This window comes from Bombus affinis, chromosome 13 (genome assembly GCF_024516045.1).
Source record: "Bombus affinis isolate iyBomAffi1 chromosome 13, iyBomAffi1.2, whole genome shotgun sequence".
NCBI lineage: Eukaryota > Metazoa > Arthropoda > Insecta > Hymenoptera > Apidae > Bombus > Bombus affinis.
In genome coordinates, this window is record NC_066356.1 from 2,615,571 (window position 1) to 2,640,610 (window position 25,040).

At 41.3% G+C, this 25,040-nt stretch overlaps 1 protein-coding gene across 3 annotated transcripts in view; it reads left to right on the plus strand.

Moving 5' to 3' along the window:
• LOC126923294 (neuronal acetylcholine receptor subunit alpha-7-like) overlaps positions 1-25,040 on the plus strand; it is a 178,420-nt gene that overhangs the window by 96,481 nt on the left and 56,899 nt on the right. For all 3 annotated transcript variants that reach the window (XM_050736616.1, XM_050736614.1, XM_050736615.1), the window contains one exon: positions 23,952-23,996. Coding sequence is in view for 2 of the 3 variants with exons in the window: in XM_050736614.1 (XP_050592571.1) it covers positions 23,952-23,996 (45 nt within the window). In the remaining variant the exon portion in view is untranslated. The remainder of the gene's footprint in view (positions 1-23,951; positions 23,997-25,040) is intronic.

Below are 25,040 nucleotides of genomic sequence, written 5' to 3' on the forward strand. Positions count from 1 at the left end.
TAGCTAGATCAAGTAACCGGTAGAAATATGAGCGGCTAGGGAAAGTAGAATGAGCCTACTAAAACACCGACCATAGCTTAGCATAGTTGCCGCATATCTACCAATTACATTGCTAATTCTAAGAAGTTTTGATTAATGCGACCCTGTCAGGTCTGTTAAAACAAAATACCCAGGCTAAGTCGATTAACACCGTCGGCTGTTCGGGCGAATGCGATTAATAACGCGAAAAGTTTTCAACGCTCGGCTAATTACAAAATTCAAGGTGTTAAAAGAGAAATGCAGTGAAACAGAGATCTAATAGACGAAATTTATCGGCGAAATTTTATCAATTAAATTCTTGTAATCTCATCTGACTGCGAATTTCGTGTCACGTTGATCCTACTCGACATACATATCTGGTTACTTTTGACAATAGTGATCTATTATTGTTTTTATTCTCCGAGGTTGGATCTTGCCAATTTAGGACATCAATAAAATTTCAAAATTAAAATCGAGATAAAATATTTGATCGTAAATAAGCTAATGCTGCTCGTTAATTACTCGCGTAGATATTTAGCGGCCCAATAATTTATTTGTGTCACGCATGACTATTGACATTTTTCGAGGCAGAACGTTTCGTACGAAAAGACCTCTTTGTTTTCCATTCGCAGTCAACTGCCAAAACCAAATTTCTATGTACACGAGATTGGCCACATTTTCCCTCTATCGACAGTAATCATCGTAGGTCCACGAATATGCACTCCATGAGCCCATCGCTTGAACGGAGGGGAAGGAGTAGCAACCCAAGACACGTACGACCGGTTTAGATCGCGAACTTTTAATTAGAAGAGGTAACGGCGAGGGTGTCAGTGAAAAGTGAGCTAGCTGTGTGTCACCTCAGTTGGAATTTGTCGTTGCTCCTTTCTTCGAGGAAACGTTTGACAAGGATCACACAGTTTATCGGAAATTCTTTCGCTGAAATTTTACGATCCTCTTGTCCATTTTTCTTTTCATTATCACCGACAACACACCACTACAATGACTTATCCCTTGTCGGGGATTTAACCAGCGGCTTCCTTACGCCCAACTCGCTTCGCTCGAAACTTGGAACAGAAATCTCGAAGAAATGACTCCGGGATCTTCTGCAGGGCTCGTTTAGCGAGTACTCGGATGCGTGATTGGAATTTCTCAGAAAATTTCTTCACCAAATTAAATCTGTAATTGATTTTCGAAGAAATTTGTGCGATTTAATTCGTGCTAATAATCTTTCGTAGTTAATATAGGACCAGTTTATAAGGACTTTTATCTATACATGAATATCAACCGTGAAGCGGTATTTTTTTTAATTTGCTAATATACATCGTGTTATATATGTTCTTTTTTTTCGATGTACCATCGAGAGAACAATATCCTGACGTTGATTGACAGACTTTAAATCAACGAAACGCTGGACATCGATGCATCAGAGATATGTTCGATTTTATTATTCTCATGATTGTCCTTTCCTGTATGAGCAAAACGAAATTGACGAATTGACACGCCACTTCAAAATCAGCGTAACAAGTATTATAAAATAAACAGCGATCAAAATGAGAATGGAGATTGGGTCTGTGTCGAAATTATCGTTTTTCTTTTACTTTTTTCTTTTTTGTGCTCTTTTTATACTATGTTCTTATTAAGCAGATCTTTCTTTTTATTGGTAAATTCCCTTCGTTGTCCGTGTGGTGAAACTTGAAAACTAGAAGAGTAGAAATGCTCAATGACGCAAACCATTCTTTCCCGTGAATTATGCCATCGATCGTAGTTTACGATTGCATTCAATATTTCAACTGAAAACATTGAAATTAATAGAAATGACGTCTCCAACCACCTTACTAATTATCACTCGGTTCTAACGGAGAACTCTTTACGCGCGATAGCAGAATGGTTGGGTATCTATTTGTAATGAGCGTTTCGATTTTCCGTCAGAATGCCTCTAAAAGGAGGTAATAAAACGGCTTTTTTTATGACGTGCGCACCACACCGGCTGAAGTTCCTCTATGTTACTGTTGCATCCGCAACGAATAACAGCCTACCTTCAAATTACTTTTGAAACTATTGCCTGAACCCTGCCTTCACAACTCATCCTCTAAACATTTTAATTAAAATTCGTTAAGAAGAACTAATATTTCATCGTGAAAAAGAAAGAAATAGGACGTGGAAGAATCGAAAGTATAGGGAAATTATACTCAAATCTCCGCCGACTTTTTTCTTATGAGACAATTTAATATGATACGCTGTAAATATTTCCAATACGATAATTTATTGATTGTTAATTAAAGTTGGTTATAATATAGCACACTTAGTAGATTACATCAGTGGTTTATGTCTAATGAGATAGAAAGTACAACGTAATATAACGTTGAATAAACGGTATTAATGGGAAAGATAAATTAAATATATCACGCCTTTTTCGCTTGCATTTAATAGCTGTGCATTTATATGTCTGAGTTCTTTTCAAGATCAAACTTTCTCAAACGACGTGCAAACTACTTGAAAAATATCTCCCTCTTACACTTGGAGTGTTTCAGTCCGACTAATGACGGTCTGTTCTACTTAACCCATCAGTATTTCGCGAAATCAGTGAAATAGCTGTGAGGTGTCAATATACATATTTACGTTAGGAATATTATTTAAAAGTTGTACGTAATTTCCATTAGGAAGCTTGGTTTTATTTGGTTCTTCTCTTTTACGTTTTTACTGAAATTCTTACGTTTACAGTATCTACATATTACAATTGTAAAACACGCATGATATCACCATTCCCAATAGAGATAAATAAAAATTGTATATGACGTATTCACCTTTGTATAGACGGATATCTATTATTTTACATATTCCATGATATTTCAATGAATATCTCGTGAAAAAAACTGAATACAAAGGTATACAGACTCTTATTTTAAACGAAATTCAAGGGTTTTACTCCAGTCACGTAGTACCGAGCGAATGCAGTACCCACACTTGTGAATACAGTTTCGCAAATTACAACAGCGTCGAACGACAGACCTGTCGATAGATTTTCCCCAATTTAAAGGAACGAAGAAGAAGAGGGAATTTCATGGAATACCGGCCGACAGTTGAATGCCTCTCACGCATATGCATTCCCAAGCTGAAGTGCGCGCCCGAATATTTGAACCGCAATTCGAAATATTGGCCAGCGAACTTTCGAATAATTAATCGTTCGAAAATTTCATCTTCCCTTAGCCGGCCGTGGCTGAATACCAAACCTGTGATTAATCTTATTGCCTCGATGCGATCGATGAAAGCGAGAAGAGCCCCGAGGTGTATTCATTCAGTGTACTTTTTATGTTCCACTTTTAGAAAACTGCGTACTAACTGCGCGAAATGATCTATCGTTCAGAACTAATTATTTTGTGGCGGCACTCGACAAGCCAAATACCACCACTCGACACTAACTAGTGTTGGACGACGGCAGCGCAATGGTTAGTGCCCTAGGTTTCGAACGTTCGGGGCCCCTATTTTTCTTCCACGCATCAAAATAGAAGAATAATTAGCAGTAACAGCCGGCAACTACAACTATCACTGATAACATATACCACCTCAAATTGGTGACCCCAACGTGATCGACAGCGTAAAGAGGTGCGACCGTGATAGCACTACCGAGCACTTCCATCATCGCAAATCTAAACCTATGGCAATCTGGATCCTACCGCCACGACGAACACGGGACGGCCCTTCCATCTTCAGCAAACCTCGACACCTCACCTCCGATCGACGCGCAAATCAGGTGACAGGATACGAGACGATGACCAAGCCAGGAGTAATGTAGCCATCGCAAAGTTCATGGGCAATCACCTGGTGGTCACTAATTAGTCGACATTAACTAGTGTCGGACGACTAGTGTCGGCAGCGACATCTACAGCCCCTAGCAACAATTACTCCGGACGAGGACCAGCAACATAATTATCACGGACTGTACACCTCAATTTTAACGCAGAACTTCGCGGCAAAGGGAAGTGTATTGGCTGTTAACGGAATTTTCAACCATTTGCAATTTGTTTGAGACAATGCTATAACACTTGGTACACTGCCAATTTTTCTTGCTGAATCTTATCAGTCAGTAAATCCAAACGACGCGTTTCTCTTTGCCTTTCGCTAAATTGCTCGCGTAGGGGGGTAGTAATTCGAGTAAGCGTTGATACTCAACACGACGTATATCAACAGTAATGTACAGTCACTCACAAAAATCTGTGTATACCAATCGAATTTTCTAAACGCCAACTTATCAAAAGAAACCAAAAACGCTTTTGTTACAGAATCGAAAGATCACAAAGATCTTGAAACGAAGATACCGCTAAGAATAATAGGAAGCGAATAACGAAAAAGACGAGTATTTTTTGTTTAATTTACATGCATATATATATTAGGTAGATGATACATTTACACTGTACATGTGAATGTGTGTGTAAGCGTCAGAGGGCGTCCAGGTCAGAGTTGAGACGAAAGGCGGTTGAAAGCCGTTAGAAGAATCTAGAGGAGTCGGTTGACAACAAGCGTGCAAGAAGGTTGTCGAGGTCTTTAGAGCGTAATATATATGTGTAGTATCGTGGACAAAAGGTCTAAGATATCTGCCGAGTCGTAAACAATGTCGCGAGAGCCGCGGCATCGTCGGGTACATCAATGTGTCGTCGGTTCTTTTTAAGTGGATAGTTTCGTGGAAAGGGCCTGCGTGACCCTGGCCACGGGCGTTTCGGGACACGTGTCTCGAACGGCGGGAAAAGACAAAGAGACGTTAAAGTCAGTATTTAGTTGAGAAGCCGGAGAGAACGGATGCAAAAGGTGTGCAGAGTGTGAATTGAGAAGCGAGAGCGAGCGAGTGTAGAAGCCGAAGAGTGTGAATCGGGAAGTCGAAAGCCGCGTCTGAAAATAAGACGTACGACAGCATTGTAATTATTTCGTTGCTTCGAATATTATTAATTAAATCAAAACATCATTACTTGTCCTTTCCTCTAAGACCCATTAAGATACTACATATGTATAGCTGTTGTGTGTGAATAAAGTAAACTATTTGTATTTCCGAATCTTCTATATACCTTAACAATATAATAAACATAATAAAATCTAAATAGTGTAGTGGCACATGAGTCATCGAAAGATTTGAATCGGGAGTGCCTCATATTGTTGTGCCTTGGAGCGTCAACGTTGTTTTGGTTTCCTAGGTTCAAAGGTAAACGAACTCCGGTCAAAATATTATCACTGTTATTGGTAATAGTCAACCGGAATTACGTTCGATCTTTTTATAATAACAACTATAGTTATAAATAATCGAACATGCTCTCTAGGAATCAGTATAATCAATCAGTCAGTCTTTATAGCGAATCAGCATAGAGAACCTTACAGACGAATAGCGAACGCTGATGAGCGACGACTACGACCGGCATACAATATCTCTGTACTTGTATTTAAAGTGATTTTAATAAACGTTGACTATTAAAATTTTACCACTCGTCTCTCTAATAAACTGACACATATATTAATACCACCTCATAGTAACTACATGTACAGTGGCTCATAAAAGTATTCGAACGCTTACATATGCAAACTTGAATGGCCGAAATAATGTACATTAAAATAATTTGCTTAGACAAGCAGATGTCAATAGGAAGATGGAAGTCTTAAAATTATGTCAGTAAAATTTGAAAAGGATTTAACAACGTAGGTAGGAGTTATGATACATTTATATTGAAGTGGTCATCACCTCTAAGAAAAATCTACATCTGGTCTTTTTAGTTTTCTCAAGCACTGAAGCCATCGACAACGTATAGACAAAAGACTGGGACAAGGACCCACCATAATCATAAACTTTTGGTTTATGGATGGTCTTTGGAACAATCCTTAAGGGTATGTAATAAGGATGCGTAGACATCTGGATGCCATCTTGCCCTCGGTGCATGCAGTATCGGCAAAATTTAGGTATAAATTTTTCCTGATACTATTTATGTGGGGTAACTTAATGGGTCTTAGACTAAGGACAAGTAATGATGTTTTGGTTTAACAAGTAATATTCAATACAACGAATTGATTACAATATCGTCGTACGTCTTATTATCATACTCGGCTCTCAACTTACCGATTCACACCCTCCGGCTTCTGCACTCACTCTCTCTGACTTCTCAACTAACACTGTATTTCCCAACTAACTAATACCCCCTGGGCTAGCATCCCTTTGTCTTTTCTTAGCCCCACCACGCATGTGTTCCGCGAAGGCCCGTGGCCAGGGTCACGTAGGCCTTTTTTTTTTCTTTTTTTTTTTTTTTTTACGTGGAGGAAATCCGCACGGACACCAGGTCGCTTCTGGGGGGGGGGGGGGAGCGGAGTGGTAGCGCCGGACTCCAACCGACTAAAACCTCCACGATGACCGTCCCGGCTGCGATCGAAAGAGGCCCGGGAACCGGTTCGAGCGACACACCGGGCCTCTGCCACAGAATGCATCGTCTCCGGAGCCGCCGTGCAAGGTAGTCTGGTTCCCCTACCAGACTGCTTGGCTGTCCCGAGGCGCTGATCTATCAGCGTCTAAGTTTGACCCCCACCGGGGGGAGCAGCGGCCCTGGAGCGCCTTGTCCATGCGTGCCCGCGGCGTCTGCCCCGTCCCCGCCAGTCGATCTTTTCGGGGTGGGAGCTCCGCACCCTCGCTCTCTCCGCTGCCTCCTTCCGAAGCATAACCTGCTCACAGAAGGAGGTCACGGCCCTCCTCCCTCTCTCGCTCGCCAGCAGTGCCGCGAGAATCGCCGGCGGCGAGAGGTCCCAACCGATTTCCATGATGAGATCGCGGAGCGGCCGCGCCCACGCCGGACAGAACTCCAACGTGTGCTGCGCCGAATCCACGTTCGCATCGCAGTGGTGGCAACGCGCGTTGCCTGATTCGATGCAAGTATTCGCCAAAGCACCCGTGCCCGGTGAGCACCTGCGTCACCCTGTAAGTCAGGGGAGGGCCGGCCCCGTCCAACCAAACGTCCCAGTTTGGAAGGACGGCTTCGAGGACCCTTAGCCCCGGCGCGCCCGTCTTCATGTCGAGGCTGGCACGCCATCTGTCGAACAGGGCCCGTCGAGCCCGACCCTCAACGTCGGCGCCCACCGGATCGACCCCGTCCGACAGACTCCGAGTGTGGAGGTAAATTTCGCGACATCTCAGTGCCTGCAGTTTGAACGGGGGGAACCCGGCGAGCACCGCCGCTGCCGAAATGGTGCGGAAGCCCCTCACTATTCTGATGGCCACCGTCCTGTGCAACCTCCTTCAGGAGACTGCGGCGGTTGGCCATCAGGTCCTCTGCCCGGATCGGAGCTCCGTAGAGGAGCCTCGATCGCACCACGCCAGCGTACAGCCGGCGCACTCCGACGCCGCGCCCGCCCAGCCGAGGCAGAAAACGTCCTAACGCGTTCGCCGTCACCTCGACCGACGGTGCCAGGCGCTCGAAGTGAGCGCGGAAGGTCCAGTGACTGTCACAGGTCAGGCCCATGTCGGTTTCGACCCCGATCTCAGCCCCCTGCAACCTCAGGCGATAACCCGCGGGAGGCGTCCCGTGATCGGCCCTGCGGCAGAACCACATTGCCTCGGACTTCTCAGGGGACAACCTCAGCCCCAATCCCTTGATCGCGGCGACCATGCGGGCCATAGCCAGTTTCGCCAGTCGGACGGTTCCGCCCCACACCGCGCCCCAGACCAGCACCAACGTGTCGTCGGCATAGCACGCCAGCGCCGAGCCCGGAGGCATCGGCACTCGAAGTACCGCGTCGTACGCGATGTTCCATAGCAGCGGACCTAGCACGGAGCCCTGCGGGACCCCGCGGTACACCGCCCTCTCAATCATCCCCCCGCCACGGACAGTATAGGCGATGCTTCGGTCCCAGAGAAATGCGCGGACCACACCCCGTAGATACGCGGGTACCCGATGAAACTCGAGGGCCCGGCATATCCTGTCCCAGGGGATGCTGTTGAAGGCGCTGACCACGTCCTGCGACACGGCCAACGCCATGTAACCGCGCCGTTCAGCCCCCTCAACCAAGGAGCGGACACGGGCTACAGCGTCAGCCGTAGACCGTCCCCTCCGGAAGCCAAACTGGCTGTCGTGCAGTCCGGGAACACTCCGGGACAGGTGCGACTCGAGACGGGCCGCCACCACTCTTTCCAGTAGTTTACCAGCCCCGTCCAAAAGGCACACCGGCCGATAGGCAAAAGGCGAGTCCAGAGAGCGTCCCGGCTTCGGCAGCAAGACCATTCGTGCCTCTTTCCACAAGACAGGGGAATTCGCCCCGAGACAGGCATCTGTCAAATAGACGCATTAATCTCGGGGCCAAGACCCCGGCGACGTCCTTCCACAGGCGCGTCGGGACTCCGTCGGGACCCGGAGCTTTCTGTGCTCCGATCTTCCCGACAGCCGCGGCCAATTCTTCCTCGGTGACCCTCGATTCCGGGCTCCAACTTCCCGCGGGGTCCCGTGACTTTTCTTCCGACGGATGAGGTTCCTGCTCCCCCTCATTGGTGAACTTGCTATTCTCCTCGTCCGTCGCTCCAGGGAACAGGGTGTCGACAACCTCCTCCAGGAACCGAGGATCCATGCTCTCCGTTGTGGGAGGCGCCCATGGACGGAGTTTATTCAGTACCATCTTATAAGGGCGCCCCCAGGGGTCGGCATCGAGGCTGGCCAGAAGCTCGCCCCACGCCCGCCTCTTCGCGGATCCCGGACCGTGGCATACACGAGTCGCAGATCGCATGCAAGTCGCGCCTCAGCCGGGTTGCTCCCGCCTCCGCGTCCTCGTCGGTCGGAGATTCTTCCGACCAGGCGACGGCTATAGCGGCCGCCGTCATGAAGTCCTGGTCGCGGTGGGTCGCCGCCCACCGCGGGAATCTTCTTCTCCTTCCCGGTGGGCCAGTAGGTCCGCTCGCATCGAGCGAAGGGTGGCCCATCGCACCCCTAACCGCCACCTCCTTCAAAATGTAAAGGTGGTCCGAGAGGGTCTCCTCCGGGGACAAGCCCCATCCGGAAACACGGCAGGAAGCGACTGGGCTTGCCCACGTGAGGTGCACTATGGACTCGCCTCGCCACGCCACGCACGTGTTGGTCGACCCTCGGTTCATAAGCCGGAGGTCGAGCCCCACGCCGCTGAGTGAGCGTTGAAGTCCCCGAGGACCAGTGACGGACAGGCGCCCAAGCGTCTCACGCAAGCCGCGAGCCCGTCCAGGAAGGAGGCGTACTCCGTCCGGCTGATGTTGGGCGACACGTATACTGCCACCACGGCTAGGTCGCCCCATTTCGCGGCCACGAAGCCCCGTCCCCGCTCGATCACCGAGCAGGAAGGGCTTCCCGCGCTCCCGTTCCAGAATATGGCAACCGAGCCGATTAGGTCCCCCGCGCCCCGTGACGCGTTGGGGATGCTGTATGGCTCGGCCACCGCTGCCAGACCAATCCGTCGCTCCACCAGGCTCTGGAACATTAAGTCCTGGGCCCGGCGTGCTCGGTTAAGATTGCACTGCAGAAGCAGTTGTCCTCCTCCTCGTTTTCCGCTTACATAGGGGAAGGCTCCGTTTCCATAGCCTCCTCCGGGCCGTTCCCCTCGCAGTCGGTGCATCCGACTTCTCTATCCTCTTTTCTGGCCTTCCAGGAGCCAGTAGGCGGCGGCGTCATTTTCTTCCTCGTTGCCGCGCCCCCGCCATCGCCTGGAACGGTCCTTGCCACCTGTGCGGCCCTCTTCTTACGGGCCGGCGGTTTGCATGCCGGCGATCCCAGGTCCGTGCACACCCGACACTTAGGTGCTCGCGCCGAGCAGTCCCTGGCACGATGTCCTTCTGCCTCGCATCGATAGCAGCGCTCCGACCAGTCGACCGCCGATTTGCAGTCCCTGCACATGTGACCCGACTCCATGCACCTGAAGCACTGGAGCTGACGCGCCGGGAAAGGGGTAGCCCTCGCCGTTGACCAACCTATATTGATCTTACCTCCCGATCGGGCGTCCCCTCCTCTGTTGATTTTCCTGGCCGCTGTCAGCGGGCAGCGTAGCCACACCGATCCGTGGCCCCGAGGAGCGTAGCGTATGGGACTCACACTGACCTCGTCTGCGCGGCAGCCCCCGGCCTCGGCAACGGCGGCCGCCAGTCCGGTCATTCTTAATTCGGCTGTCCTACGCGGCGCGGATACCTTGGCGGGTAATTCCTTCAGCGTGGCCGCCATCCGCTCGGCCAGTCGGGATGCTTTTCTCCCAGCGTCCTAGCCTGAGATCTCGAACAGCATTGCCCCCGTGATTGCCTTCCTGAGTCTCAGCTCCTTGATGTCAAGTTCGGAGAGCTTAATTTCCCTCCTCACTATTGACATCGCCTCTCTGTACGTGAAACCCGAGCCGTCCCTCACGGTGAGCGATACCGCGGCACATCGTGGGGGTCGGGGAAGGCTGAGTATTTTCTCCTCGTGCGTGTCCCGTCCACGGGCGGTACGTCCCTTCCCTTTCGTGACGGTCCGCGCTCCGTCACCACCTCCCGCTCCCCGCATGGATTCTCGCCCTGTACGGGGACGCACCGGGGGCCGAGGGGCCACCACGTAGGCCTTTTCTACGAAATTATTCACTTGAAGGACCGACAACACATTGATGGACCCGATGGCGTCTCGGCTCTTGCGATATTGTTTATGGTTCGGCCGATATCTTAGGCCTTTTGTCCACGATACTACATTTATAATTTGTAATTTATTCACAATAAATTAGTTATACAGAATTAATTAGACAGAAAACGATGATTGTTTAATTTGAACTAAGTGTACCAATCTTACTCTAATTCGACCACTCTCGCAACTGGACGATGCTAACAACTCAATCTCTCAGCTACGCTAGTAACTCACGTAACTCCACAACACTAACCACTCAATCTCTTAACAACGCTAACAACTCTCGCAACACGACAACGCTAACAACTCTACTCTTCGACTCCTCGATTAACTCTGACCTCTCGACTCACTCTCACTTTTCGATCAACCGCTCAACGCTTCTCGGTCAACCGCTCCTTAGGTCTCGCTGGTTTGTTGATTCTTCATCGCATTTCGATCCCTTTGGAGTTGATTGACCAGCCTTACACGCTCGGTTCAGCCTGGCCATCAGCACTGACCTCGCACCAGATATTGGCAAATTCAAACGTGCGAGCTTACTTCTCAGCTTCACCATCGTTGGGCCCTCTTCACTTGACAATCGTTCATCTTCAACGTTTGCTATTTTTATCTTTCTTTATTGTAGTACAAATAGTTCCGTTAAACGCGTCGTTCTCTGTCTTGTTTCAATCCCGGCTCAGCCTCCATTTGTAGTATCTCTATGACATTGCTTCGGGGAGTTCAGTTATAGGGTAACACTGCTAGCGTGCGGATTTGGACCAGCTCAAACTATATTCATACTTGTAACTTCACTTCTCTAATAAATATATATTTTTCTACCTTACAATTTATCCGCGCGTTTCTCTCTTTATACATCGAATAACCTCAACAATTTATTAGAAATATGGATTGTAAGTGACTCACAAAAGTATTTGAACGCTACATATATTATTAAATTATTTAATATTAATATTTTGTTGGACCACCTTTAGCAGCAATAGTGTGTCTTAATCGGCGTTTCATATTGTAAACCAATGATTCTGTAAAATTACACTCAACGGAGTTCCATATTTCTGTAATTTTATCTTTCAATACTTGCTTTGAGATTATCTGAAATTTATTTAATCTTTTCCCGATTTCAGCTCATAAATTTTCAATCGGATTTATGTCTGGACCTTGCGGTGAAGTAATTAACATGTGTGGTAACATGTATTATATACGATCCATACTTTCACAATTCTAGCAGTATGCTTAGGATCATTACCTTGTTGGAAGTGGAATTCTTCCAATAATCCTAATTTACGGGTACGTTCTAGGTTATTTTTTAAAATATTTAAATACTTATATTTATCAAGTATTCCATCAATAAATATCAAATTCCCGGTGCCACTGGCAGCCGTGCACCCCCACACCATGACCGAGCCACCTCCGTGTTTCACTGTTTAATGTAAATGTTGCATTTCTAATTCCGTATTTGGTTTTCTCCACACATAATTTTGACCATCTGAGTCAAAAACGTTAAACTTTGACTCGTCCGAAAAGTTGACTTTGTCCCAAAAAGAATTATCTTTATTAATATAGGTTTTTACAAAAGCCAATCATTTTTTATGATTTACCGTATTAATATATGGCTTCTTTCGTGGTACTCTGCCATGAAAATCATTGTTTCGTAAGATTCGTCGATATAGTTCCGGGTGAACTTCTTTATGAAACATATCAGCTACCATACTTGCGAGTTGAGGAGCGGCTATAGTAGAATTCTTTTTTAATTCGTGAATGATAACTTTCTTCTCTCTTTCAGTCAATTTCTTTGGTCGACCTGATCGAGCTTTGTTTGCAAGTGTTCCCACATTCTTTGACTTTTTTATGATATAATGTATTGTGGACTTACTTCTGTTCACAATTCCGGCAATCTCGTTATATGATTTGCCATCCTAATGTAATCGGAATATTATTTCTCTTTCACACTTTTTTGTTTCAGACTTTTTTGTACTCATTTTAAATACTATTGTGCACACTTTTACGTTACTGTTACTGAAACGATATTCTAATAACAACTGAACGTACCAATATTTTCATTTAGCAATGATGTTTACATTCGGTGCAAAGGAAGATGAAAAATTATCAACAATGTTACAGCGTTCGAATACTTTTGTGAGACACTTGTCATGAATTTTTCTAATAAATGTATCATAACTCCTGTCTATATTATTGAATCGTTTCCAAATTTTATTGATGTAATCTTGAGACTTTCCTGTCACTATAGATACTAAATTGTTTTAACAAATTAGTTTAGTACACCTCATTTTATTAATTGAAATATATAAGTGTAAACGTTAGAATACTTTCATGAGCTACTGTATATGGTATAGATAAGCTAGCAAACGGAAATAGTGAAATTTTCACATCCAGTAATTAGACTTTGTACAGTGAAGGGAAATTAACAATATATCCTAGTACAATCGCCGAAAGATGATTCCACGAATTCAAATAAAGCAGTCTGGTCCCATAAATAATAAATGATGTTAATTCCTAGCGAGCGACCGCTTGATCAAAGGAACGTGTACAAAATTTCCTTTACATTAATAGAAATAGGAAGTACATCGTTATTTGACAATGAGCTTACAAAGATATCACGAATCTCATTCGTTCAAGCAGTTTCTTTGATTTCGGATGTGAAATTTGAAATTCAAATGAACTATCTTCGTATTCCATGATTATAAAGCTAGACAAGATAGCAGAATCTAGCGAATTTAAAAATAAGCCTATGTACCAGATAATTGAAATGTCATTGCTTTGTGACTAGTAGAAATATGATACGAAGCAAAACCTATAAGATTTGTACGTTTCACCAAGCAGAAGTAATTTTTCAAATTGCCACAAGAGTTGTAAAAGAACCAAACAACGAGAAAGATGTAAAATATAAAATATAATATAATATGTAAAGTATAAAGTATAAAACAAACTAAGCTGTGTGAAGAACCTTGCATGATCCGTCTCGTTATAAAGTATGAAAAACAACAAACTTTTCATCGTTATTTCTTTTAAAGTTGTTGATATTCAGTAATCATCTTTAATTTAATTTCTGGTAGCGCGTTTTCCTTTCGATACCTATACTATGGTTCAATACAATTCATTGCGATAAATATTACTTCTAATACACGCTAAAAGTAGCAGCAGCGATCCTAAAAAGTATCATACTATTGAATGAATTAAATTCGAAGCAGTTCCTGGGGATAAAGGAGGATCCCGTATTTGAGTTTTGGAGTTCCAAGAAAGCTTTGTGATCGTCTTCAAATCGGGACAGGTTAAAAGAGGGAACGTGCGCCCAGGATCCCGCATATTTTCGCCTTTAGATATTTCCGGTGACCTGTCTCCGGTGTATAATCTTGAGAAAATTTGGATTTTGCGTTGAACGAATTTCTTTCACTTCGAGCCGGCAGTATTTCACTAGGATATAACGCTGCCGGGCGTTCCGGAAGATTAACCTCGTGAGTTTAAATCGTGGCCATGCTCGAATTAAACCTTCGCCGAATGCTTTCTCATCGCACGGCCATCAGTGTAATCGTTTTTAAGAAGTCACTCGTGAAAATTAACCAGCGACGTTGTCACGGTCAAATATATCGGGTTTTCATTAACCGTGTTTGTAAGCGTTCACAAAGTTTGTTAATTTGTAATTGGAGGGATGGAAAGTTCAACGCATCATCGCGTTGTTAAAAAATTTCAAACAGACGTTTCTCCGAAAACTGACCCTTTATTGTTCTAACTTGCTAATATAACCACGATTTTGCAACTTGCACGTTAAACCATCATTGGCTTGGAACGGCAAAGAGTACATGAGCTATTATCACACATTTCCTTTTCATCTACAGTTTTATCAAAATGACACCATTACTTTCTAGATAATTGCTTATACGACAATATAAAAAAATGAATTCTTCTTTTAATAGGATTCGCAAATAACAACTGAAATACCGTTGACTAGCAAAGCAACAAATCTCGTAGAAAGCTTGGTCCCTTGAAACTTACTGCTCTTCGTGTCCCTATGAAAATACAAAGTTTTAAGGTATCGAGCTATAGATTGGCTCCTGAAGATGTTCGAAACTTTGTATATTATTGCATAAGACATCTGGCAACGGTAAGTCTGAATGGATCAAGTGCAATCAATTCGTTAAGAAGTTGCAAATGCACGGACATGTTTTCAAGTTCCTTAAGGATGGGGGAGAGAAGCTGCGTCCGATGCAGAAGCACGAAATTCAAGTTCACACAATCACAGCTCTTTACTGGCTGCTATATCGTGCTTAAAGTTCCTCTTAAACTCTAAACATAAGTTTGAAACAAGTTCAGAAGGGGGTTCTCGATCGAATGGAAGTGCCGTGAGCAGATTTCGTTCTCTAGAATTAACTCGGAACTGGCTGGAACGAGATAAGATTTATTTGTACTTTAATTTATTGCAATGTTGGCGTTGCGAGCTCGCGAGCCGTCAAACGAGAAACATTTAATCAGCTAACATTGAGAAGCGAAGAAAAATATCATCTACTCCTATCTCACGTGCTCGGGTACTCGCTAGAAAGATTCCCCAAGTTAATCTTTTCTGTCTAAATGTTCAGTCTAAACTTCCGGAAAAAATATTGAGTACACTGATGTGACTGGAAGAGCGCTATATATTAGAAATATTTGCCCAATAACGGAGCACTGAATTCGAACAAATTGAATTATTGCTTCTAGTTTTATTATAGGGATTTTACGAACAACGAATCCGATGCTGGAACGTGTATAGATTCTCAAGTAGACAACTTTGAAAATGGCAGCTAGCTTTCGTTCAATTATCTATATAACATTATTAAACGAATTATTCTCAATACTATGTCGTTGCATCTGCCTATAAGAAGAAGATGCAGGAAAATAGAAGGAAGAAATTAAAATAATGCCACTGGATTCGGGATTTTAATACCACTTAGCGAAGTATTATTTCAGCTAAAACTCATTTGTAGCCGTGACACACTTATTTCATCCTCACTTACTTTGCGAGCATTAATTGTTTAACTTGTTGCTCACTTATGTACGATGTTTCAGCTTTTTCAAGTATGAAGCCTGGTAAGGGGGCAAAAAGAGAAACAGGGACTCGGAAGAGAAAAACATACGGTTACAAGTTACAAGACTTTTACGTTTCCCCGGGGAAATTGCCATGGTAATTCCACTTTCTTTGTCCAGAAGGTCTCTAAAATAAAAATTAATATTTGACCCATCTGGCGGAAACGCAAGATCAGCGACAGTTCTGCGCTTACCCTACAATTTGTACGCGGCATTTACGAGTTTCCTTTAATGTCTATTGCAATAAACGAAAGAGTAAAATATTAATAAAAAATTTGCATACTCTTGGGATGAATTACTAACAATAACAGTCATGTAAAGGAGAAATAAAGCTCTATATATTGTTAATTACTTGAATAAAAATGTTTCAAAGTTTCAACACGTTCGTCATTTAAAAACAAACGAAAGGAATAAGAAAAGGAATTGTGTGTCATAGAACACAGAAATTACAAAATAGTTGTGACGCACGAAAGAAATCTACAGGTGTTAACGAAAACCACGAGTAACAAAGTGGTGGTTACAAGAAAAAGGATAGCGGGCGTAGAAAGGTAAGGGGAGAGAAAACACGAACACATTCTCGTAGAACAAGTGTAACTTCTAGTTAGACACGAGAGATCAACCGGCGGTTTCGCCACTCAAGTTCGGAGTCGGCGACGAAGTAAATTCTGCTTACCTCTTAATCATGGTGATTCTGTTTCAAAAAGGTTAAACGTTTCTCTAACAATAAGAATACTTTGCTGGATACGTTTTGCCCGTGAACACATACATCGTTAATATAAATCACACGATAAGGATTTGAGCCATATCATTACGGCGTCTAATCGTATGTTTCATAAAACATCACAACTTAACGCAATTTCTTGTATTAAAAGTTCTCTTATCAAAAAAAAATCATAAAAGAAATGATTCTTTGGGGGGTTTTCAGAAGTAAAAGTTTCCAAGTAGTTGCGCCTTTAATTTTTCTTTGTTGAGCCGTGAGTGAAGAGCTAAAATACGTTCTAAGTGACGAGAAATTAAAGTATGGTAAAGAGAAAGGCAAAAGTACGAAGTTAAGGAAAATTCTTTTTATTTATACATATATTCATTTTCTTCGGAGTAAATCTAAAACAGAATTATGTCGAACAAGAACGCAAAACGGACATATGTGTGCGTTTCTAAACTCGCCAAAGTATGTGTAAGTAGAATGTAGCTAAAATAAGTTTGGTGAATTCGACACGACATTTTAATAGAAAATGAGCTAGTAGCATGCTTCAAGCAACTCGGAATTCACTTTGACGGAATCGACTTCTCTAAATATAATTCGTAACAGTCTGGTACATTACTGGCAAACGCCACCTGCATTTCCCAACTTACAGAACCCATTAAAACTGTAAATCAGTTGGCATTCCTATGTATCCGGTGACCAGAACTTGAGATATATAAGGCAGAAGGTTCAGAGAACTAACTTCCCATCGCCTACACAATAAATTGAAATTCAAATCTACGATGCTGTACACATACGTGGATTCAAATGCGAGCGTGATTTACGGGGTGTACGTAGTGCAAATTTTGCCCCATTTTACGGATTTCCGAGATCCAATGCATCTGTACAATGAAATTTCCGTGATTTGTTCTATTTTCCTATCGAACTATTTCGCGTTGCCATCAAATGTAATTTATTCATATCTATGACTTTATAAGATCGATCTTTCATCCCACCTTCTTCCAAACTCGAAAGTTTTGCGATACTTTTCAGTAGTTTGGATTTATTATTCATCCCATTGATTATAGTTGGCTCTATGATGGTTTCCATTTTATGCGTCTCGTGTTGACTCGAATAATCAGTGGCTGTTTATTATGTAAGATTCAATTTTTATAGCCAAGCGTGCAACACGCGTTTTAATTATAATTTCTATCATTGTTCTTTTGTAACCTGACAAAATACGACGGTATATAGAATATATCTGATATTGTCTTTCTTGTATAATATTTGCTTTAACGTAACAGTGTTAACAACGAATATTCGTCAATTTATAGCATTATCATACAATAATTGAATCGGAGGGTACCGTTTGCACTTGTCTGATTAACTCTTCGTCATCGGCAATTATCGGCAAGGCGTTGCTACGACATCCGCGATGACAGTAACTGAAACACAGTTCGCCAGCTCGGGGGACTAATTTGATAGTGACATCGACTATTGACAGGACATCTTCATCGACTCTCAAGTCAGAATTACTCCCTCTAGAACCTAGTCCATTGATATTATGTATCTACCTACGAAAGATCTCGATCACACTTAAAGAGACTTAAAGTTGCAGCGAATTTAAGCGAATTTCATCTTTTAACTGATTCATTGTTTCTAACATCGTGCGACCGAAGAATTCCTTAGCCTCGCTTGTTTCGAAATTTAATCAGAAAGTCGCGACTTCCGTAAGAATATTAAATGGTCTGTTAACACTCTACATAAAAATTATTCTACGAAACAGTTTAAAATCGGAATATTCGATCGATGAAGAAATTACGTAATGCGCTATCTATCTAGGAGAATGTTACACATACCTTTATACGGCGATTAATCAGGGCGAAAAGCTTAAACTATCTTAACAATCGAAGACGGATCGCTTTTCACAGAATGGAGGTTGCTACGTCCTTTGATCGCCCTGTGATCATAGCCGAACACGTAAATTGACCACGCGACGTTATGGCATTCTCCAAATGACTACTACGACACGTTATGCCATTGCTCGACTGTTACATGAATGTACATACTACTCTAGCTTCTCACCCTCGACAGTCTGACAAACGATGCATTCTGACCTACAAAGCTTTAAGAAGCATCTATGTATTTTGTACACAGCACATTTGTCAACGATCTCTTTTCCTTTTCTTCGATACTTTCTCACGCTTCCTAGGAAGCATTAATAAAATTCTAATAATTGTTTTTGCGCACTTCTCAACACGATCAAAATAACAAAAAATCATGGTTTTGTGAACATCAATTAGAATTCGAAAATGCCAATCGTTTGAGAACACCAAGCGTTTGTAAATTCTATTCCTAAAGCAAGTTTAAATTTTGTAAGAAACTAAAGTCCTACCAAAGTCCTAAACTATAATATTATTTCTCAGTTACATAACATATTCCTCTATTTGTTTTTAAATTTCTTATATTCCTTAAATATTTTTGTATGCAGATGAAAACATCTGGAAACGAAACTATCAACGAAGAAGTTTTACGTCAAAATAATATCGATTCGAGAGATATGTCCCACATGTATCGCATATAATTCTCGAAGAGCCCTCCGAACCTTTGAAATTTTTAAGACGCATTTTCGAAGAATTTTCAGTTCCAAGAGAAGTATAGTGGGACTACGGCGCACGCAGTAAGAAGATATTCTCAGAGACGATTTCGTTACAGTATATATATTCAGGTGTAGTATAACTTAGAGACGCGGCACAGTAAAGACGAATTTGCGATTCATGTTCCCACAGGAGTTTCTGAGGATTCGAGTCGCAAATTCCTTGCAAAGTCGCCTTGGTAGCTTTGTCAAGCGATGTCCATTGATTTGGAAATTACATACCACCCTGACTTCGTTTCTATATTTTAAAATTGTCAGGGACCGTGCTATTTGTACGAAACCTTGTCCGATTTGTTACAAATTCCCACTTTTAACACATTGTTGACCGGTAATTTTACTGAGAATTTATCTCATGTCACCGACTATTATTTTGTAATCGGATGTGCAATTTTATTTATTATTCAACTTTTAATATTTCTTTTTCGTATGATAAACAATGTAACAATCAGCTACGTGTAATAGTAAACAACAGCTTTTGCAAATATATCTAGTTTCGCTGCGTTTTCCTTTTGAAGAGCGTACTCTACAAGCTCTAGTCTAGATTTGTTCTTCTACCAGTGAATATTTTTTCTAAGACGTGGTCCCTTAATTGTCCGGAAAGTCTGAAGGGTGTATCATTATAAGCAGCTGTTTTAGAAATTCGAGAAGCGTCAGGTGCAATGCTGCATTCTTTGGAATCCACAATTATCCATTCTCTAGCTACTTCCAGAAGAAAGTAGAAATTTTCTGTATCTTGTTTTATTTTTTGGCAGATGGGTACAGTACATTTTATATGCATTGAACAAGGTACAGTTTATTAAAAAAGATGCTAATTTTTTTGGATCACTTTAAAGTTTTTCGTAAAATACTGCTGTTCGCTAAATACTGATCTGCATGATCTACTCCTTTCATGTGCTTATTGTATTGTAATATGCACATATATTGTAATATGTAATATGCAATAACCTTTTTTCAATTTCCACTTCATCGACGCAACTTGATGGGTCTTATAAGCGAGAGACACAGCTTGAGGTATGCCGACCAACAATTGCACTGTATAATCTCCAACAACGCACTGAGAAAACGACGCTGATGCGAAAAAAGCGCATCACGAGTTTACTCGTAGCCGGTCGGCAACGTTTGGGCATGGAGACACAAGTTAACGAGTTAATTGTGACCGGTCAACAATGTGTTAATAAGATAAAAGATTACTATACTCATATTTTGAACATTTATAACTCCAAGTTCATTGAATAATTCCTTGATTTTCAGAAGTGCCAAATTCATCAAAATATACTGTATTGTGCGCGCGTGGATATCTGTATGTGCTTCAATAATAGGAACATCCTCGAGATCGATACGCAATGCGTATCGGTAAAATATAAATTCCTCTTAACCGGAAGGATAATAATTTGGGTCACGGCAAATCTAGGAAGGAGCACACGTGTCAAGTAGCGATATCAAGATTCTCTTGTACATGTTACAGAGCTTGTGGGCGGTGATTGAAATGACCGCAATGCTCTGCGGCAATGTTCAGTTCGCTAGAACAGATTCTGATCGTTCTCTCCGTTCTGTTCCATAAAATCGGAATAATCTGAATAAGTTTTACTCTAGAAGACGGACATAAATCAAACTTTCTAGTAGCCCCCTGAATATATCTTTGCAGAATCAAATCAAATAACCGATAACAAAATCGTACAATAGAGAACTTCCCTTCACGAATAAATTTCCAATGTTATTCCAGATACAATCGTATACGATTGCTGCACTATAACGAGCGAAAATTTTACTTTCTTTCCTGTATGGATGATTGTAAGAAGTTTTAATCTTTTTAGAATTTATTCGTCTCCTCATCGCACACCTTTTCCTACGATAAATTAAACAGGTTAAAGGATCTGAAATTCTCCGTGAGCGGTCGCGAATAAATTTCAGGGTATTACTTCGGTATAAATAACGTTTGTTTCTCGCTTTTTCGCGAACGGAAGAACCTTATTCATTTACATCCGCAGCCAGAAATAGCGTCGTACGATTTCCTTCTCCAACGCTGCCAAAAAATCAGGAAAAGCACAGGAAACGTAGCAAAAGACAAACGAGTTTTTCGTCAGTCAAACATCCTACCAGCTAAGGCAATTCTGACCTATTCGTGTTGCTATGTCGTGGTCAAAGTTCTTTCTTTTCTCTCTCTCTCTCCCCATCCGAAGATAAACGTCCAGTGATGTTGAAGCTATAATCTTCTTAAACTTTCAAGACTTTGCCTTGAAAAGCATGAAAATTTCGAAAAACAACGGAGAAAACGAAAAAAGGCCAAGACCCATTGCCAGATTGCAAGTACGAGAAAATGAGAATAAGGGGGAGGAACGAGGTCATAAAGAAAACATCAAGGAATTTTTAGTAAAGCGATAGAAATTTCATTTATCCTTTCTATTCCGTCGACTTACATCAAATACATATTGATTTGACATCGAAATTGTCATATGGGGCGCAACGTGCCTTCGCGGATTGAAAAATAATTTACTGTATGATTCGATAAAAAAGTAAGATATTACGAGCTTGTGTGTCCATGGAAAATTACATTTTAAGTTTAATACAGTTCCCTTAGTAACTCGGAAAATTCGAAATCGATAAAAACGTTACAGCGTCAATGAAAAGTTCTAAATAGACTGTAAATATGCAGGAAACGCAATGCACAACCGCAAGGATTTAGAGGACTTTTCGAATGATTTCCACGAGCTGTTTGAAAGAGGTGAGAGCAGACGATAAGATCCAATTATCGAAAAACAGTTTATCACACGGCCGAGCAAAAGGATAAGCTCGAAACTAACCTTCCAGTACCATTCTTGAAAATGGAAGTAGACTGGAGAAACGTCCGGTTGTCACCGTGTGCGACGTTGAGAAGCAAGATGAAGATTGTTGCCTTTGTGATATATGATGCAAAGACACGCTGGAAAATCGTTTTAAATTAGATATTAGAAAAAATCAGAAATAGAAAAACATAGATAATTCGTGTATGATTTAAAGTATAAGCACATTTTATCATTCTCGACTGATCATTAATCGGCTAACGAAAATAAATAGGATAAAGCATACTGAGTTCGTGAGGTAATTATAAAGAGGTATCGATCAAATTAATAATGATACCAAAGCATTCAGTTAAAATCGACTAACAAGATGAACAAAGTTTGTCTAATTTATTAAATATCAAGACTTACTATACTAATCTACCTCAGTTATAGCACATAGCTCTTAAGCTACGTCAAGCTACATTAAGCTACGTTCCTGTTTAAGCACTTAGTATTATCGAAAGTTATAGAGTAGTTTATGTTAGCAAAAGTTTGAAACCGCTGCAAGATTCTCATCATCGATGAAAATTCTTTTCCATTTGCTCCCACATACCAATGCTTCCACTTAAACCAATTATCTTCGGATTAAAAGACACATCTATTACGTGGTAAAGCCTTGTCGTCCTTAATTTTCTCTAACGTTACTATACACGAAAGAGCTTAAGGTCAATTTAAGTCTGGTCTAACATTATCACAAATACCGATCCGGCGGTAAACCAAACGCTAAATCGAGCTTAAGTTTTGTTCGACCATTCCATAATCTAACCTAATAGACACTGTTTGTTTCGATTCAATCATTCGTATGATGTCATTTTTGAACTGTGCGACTACTGTGAATATTTCCTTCCCGGTCCCAACTACTTACTTTTGTGACTTTTTAGAGTTTACCCTGGAGCAGTGGTAGAAAATAATCTATACCCCCATGGACTTCCCTTCGGTAATATCATACTAACGTGAAATCCACTGTGATGAAATTGGGAGTTTTTCTAAAAAAACTTCTGTAAAAATAATTTTACCACAGGGGATTGCTTATAGATTGTAGGAGAAATTATAACAATGTGAAAATGTTTCAGGGAATGAGAAATTTGAAAAATAAATCACAAAGTAAGTAGAAAAATAACGTAGATTACCAAGAAAAGGATTTCACCAGTGACTCTGGAAGTTTCAGATCGCCGTTTTCTCAGATTACTGTTAATTCAGTCGTCCAGACATCTCCAACATGTATCTAAGCTTTAACGAACTGATCGATTTTATGAACACACTATATGGCGGCGTCTAGTTTAGTTGTTTCTTTCGATTGGCGCAGCGTTCACAAATCCAACAAGATCCAAATCATAAATCGATACGAAACTCGATAAATGATTACAAGATAATTGTCAAAGCCTGCAGCCACGAGCGAAGCTATTTTTCGCCACTATTAATGACCAGCCGAGATTTTCTTTCCTTCTCATCACTGGTCAAGAATAAAGACAAAGTTAGCCAACTTATTGCGTTTTATTAATTGCCTCGACCTAGTTAGTAATCCCGACCGAGCTCGATAAATAAGCTAACGACTAACGAAGACGTTTCCTATCCGAAAAGTAGAGAGCTTCTGCGTCACAAAATAATTAGTTTTATTTCTTCTCTCGCAAATACTTTTAAAATCGACATCAAAGGCAGGAAGAAAAACGTGTTCGTTAAGGAAATTCTGAGCAGATTGTGTTTGTTACAGCGAATAGAGAAGCAACGGTGCAAAATAGATTTCTCTTGTTTCTCTTAAATGAAAAAAATAGGATTAAGTTTCAAAAACAGTTGTTTAAAACGACCCCCTTTAGTTCTGTTGTTTCAAGGTTTTGCTACAAAATCTGCTTTTCTAATTTTTGTGTCCCTTCTACTCCTAAAAACACTTCATTTGTATTTTAGAGTGATTTTTAAACCTCTCAAAACGTATTTGAAAGCATTTTATCTTAGTGTTAATTAAAACAATTTTGTGCATGAAATGGTTAATTGAAATGGTTAATAATGTTTTAGTTTGAAATATTCGATGTTTTCCTTTGATTTATCCGTGCTAAAATAACAATTACGTATAATTGATATTTTTTATGTTCTAGGACGAGAAGAACCAATTGCTCATCACGAACCTCTGGTTGAAATTGGTGAGTCCTTTTTTTTTACATACATGTTACCAATACTTATGGATATTTATCAATATACATACATATCAAAAGGTTCTATCAAATTAGAAATTTGACGGGCTAATTTCACACGATAATTACAATGAAAATAGAGAAATAATTTTTAACAATTTCTCTCACGTTTGTGGATGTATAATTGGAAATAAAGCAAATCCAGGAAAAAATCCACTCGTAAGATAACATAAGATTGAAATAATTGGATCGTCCCGTGATCTCGTAATAATAGAACTTTATGTTACTCAACAAACGGAAATGAAATCAAATTCATTACAAGAAATATATTTCACGTTACAAGGAAAATATATTAAAGAGTACGCGAAACAATTTAGCCCGATCAATGATATAACAATTTAATATTAATATTGCACCATTAATTTAATATTGCGTGTACAAGTCATAAGATTCGTATTTAACATGTGACACAAAATGCCGAATACTTCGATCAATTCTCCAAATAGGCAAACATGTGACCTTTAGACGAAAAAAGACTTATTAAAAATTAATAAATCAATTCTCATAGATTATCATAAAATCTGGACCCTGCTGCACATTTTAATTAATACTATTAAACAAAAAATAATCAAAGAAATAATTATATAGAACAAGTTCAGCATAATATGGGATAAGGCTAATGCCAAAATTGTAATTTATGTAACCAAGCCTAATTTCTCAGCTAATGAGCTGAAATGAATAAACTACTACTATTAATCAATAAATTATTGTGCAAGAAAGCCCTGACCGAATTAATCATAGTCCTTGATTAACGTATTGCATAAATTTCAAACCATTCAGTAAAGTTTTCAACGGTGTTAATTCCACGTGAATATCTTCGACGTCTAGAACTTAGTAAAATAACTCGTGATATTGTTTTAAAGTTCGAATGCTTGATCATAATGGATTACAAAAGTTGATCGCCATCTTCGATTATCATAGAATGCACGAATTCCTAGCGATATAGTAAAGCGACAGTGTTAGAACCAACAAGTTAATTCCATGGGAATATCC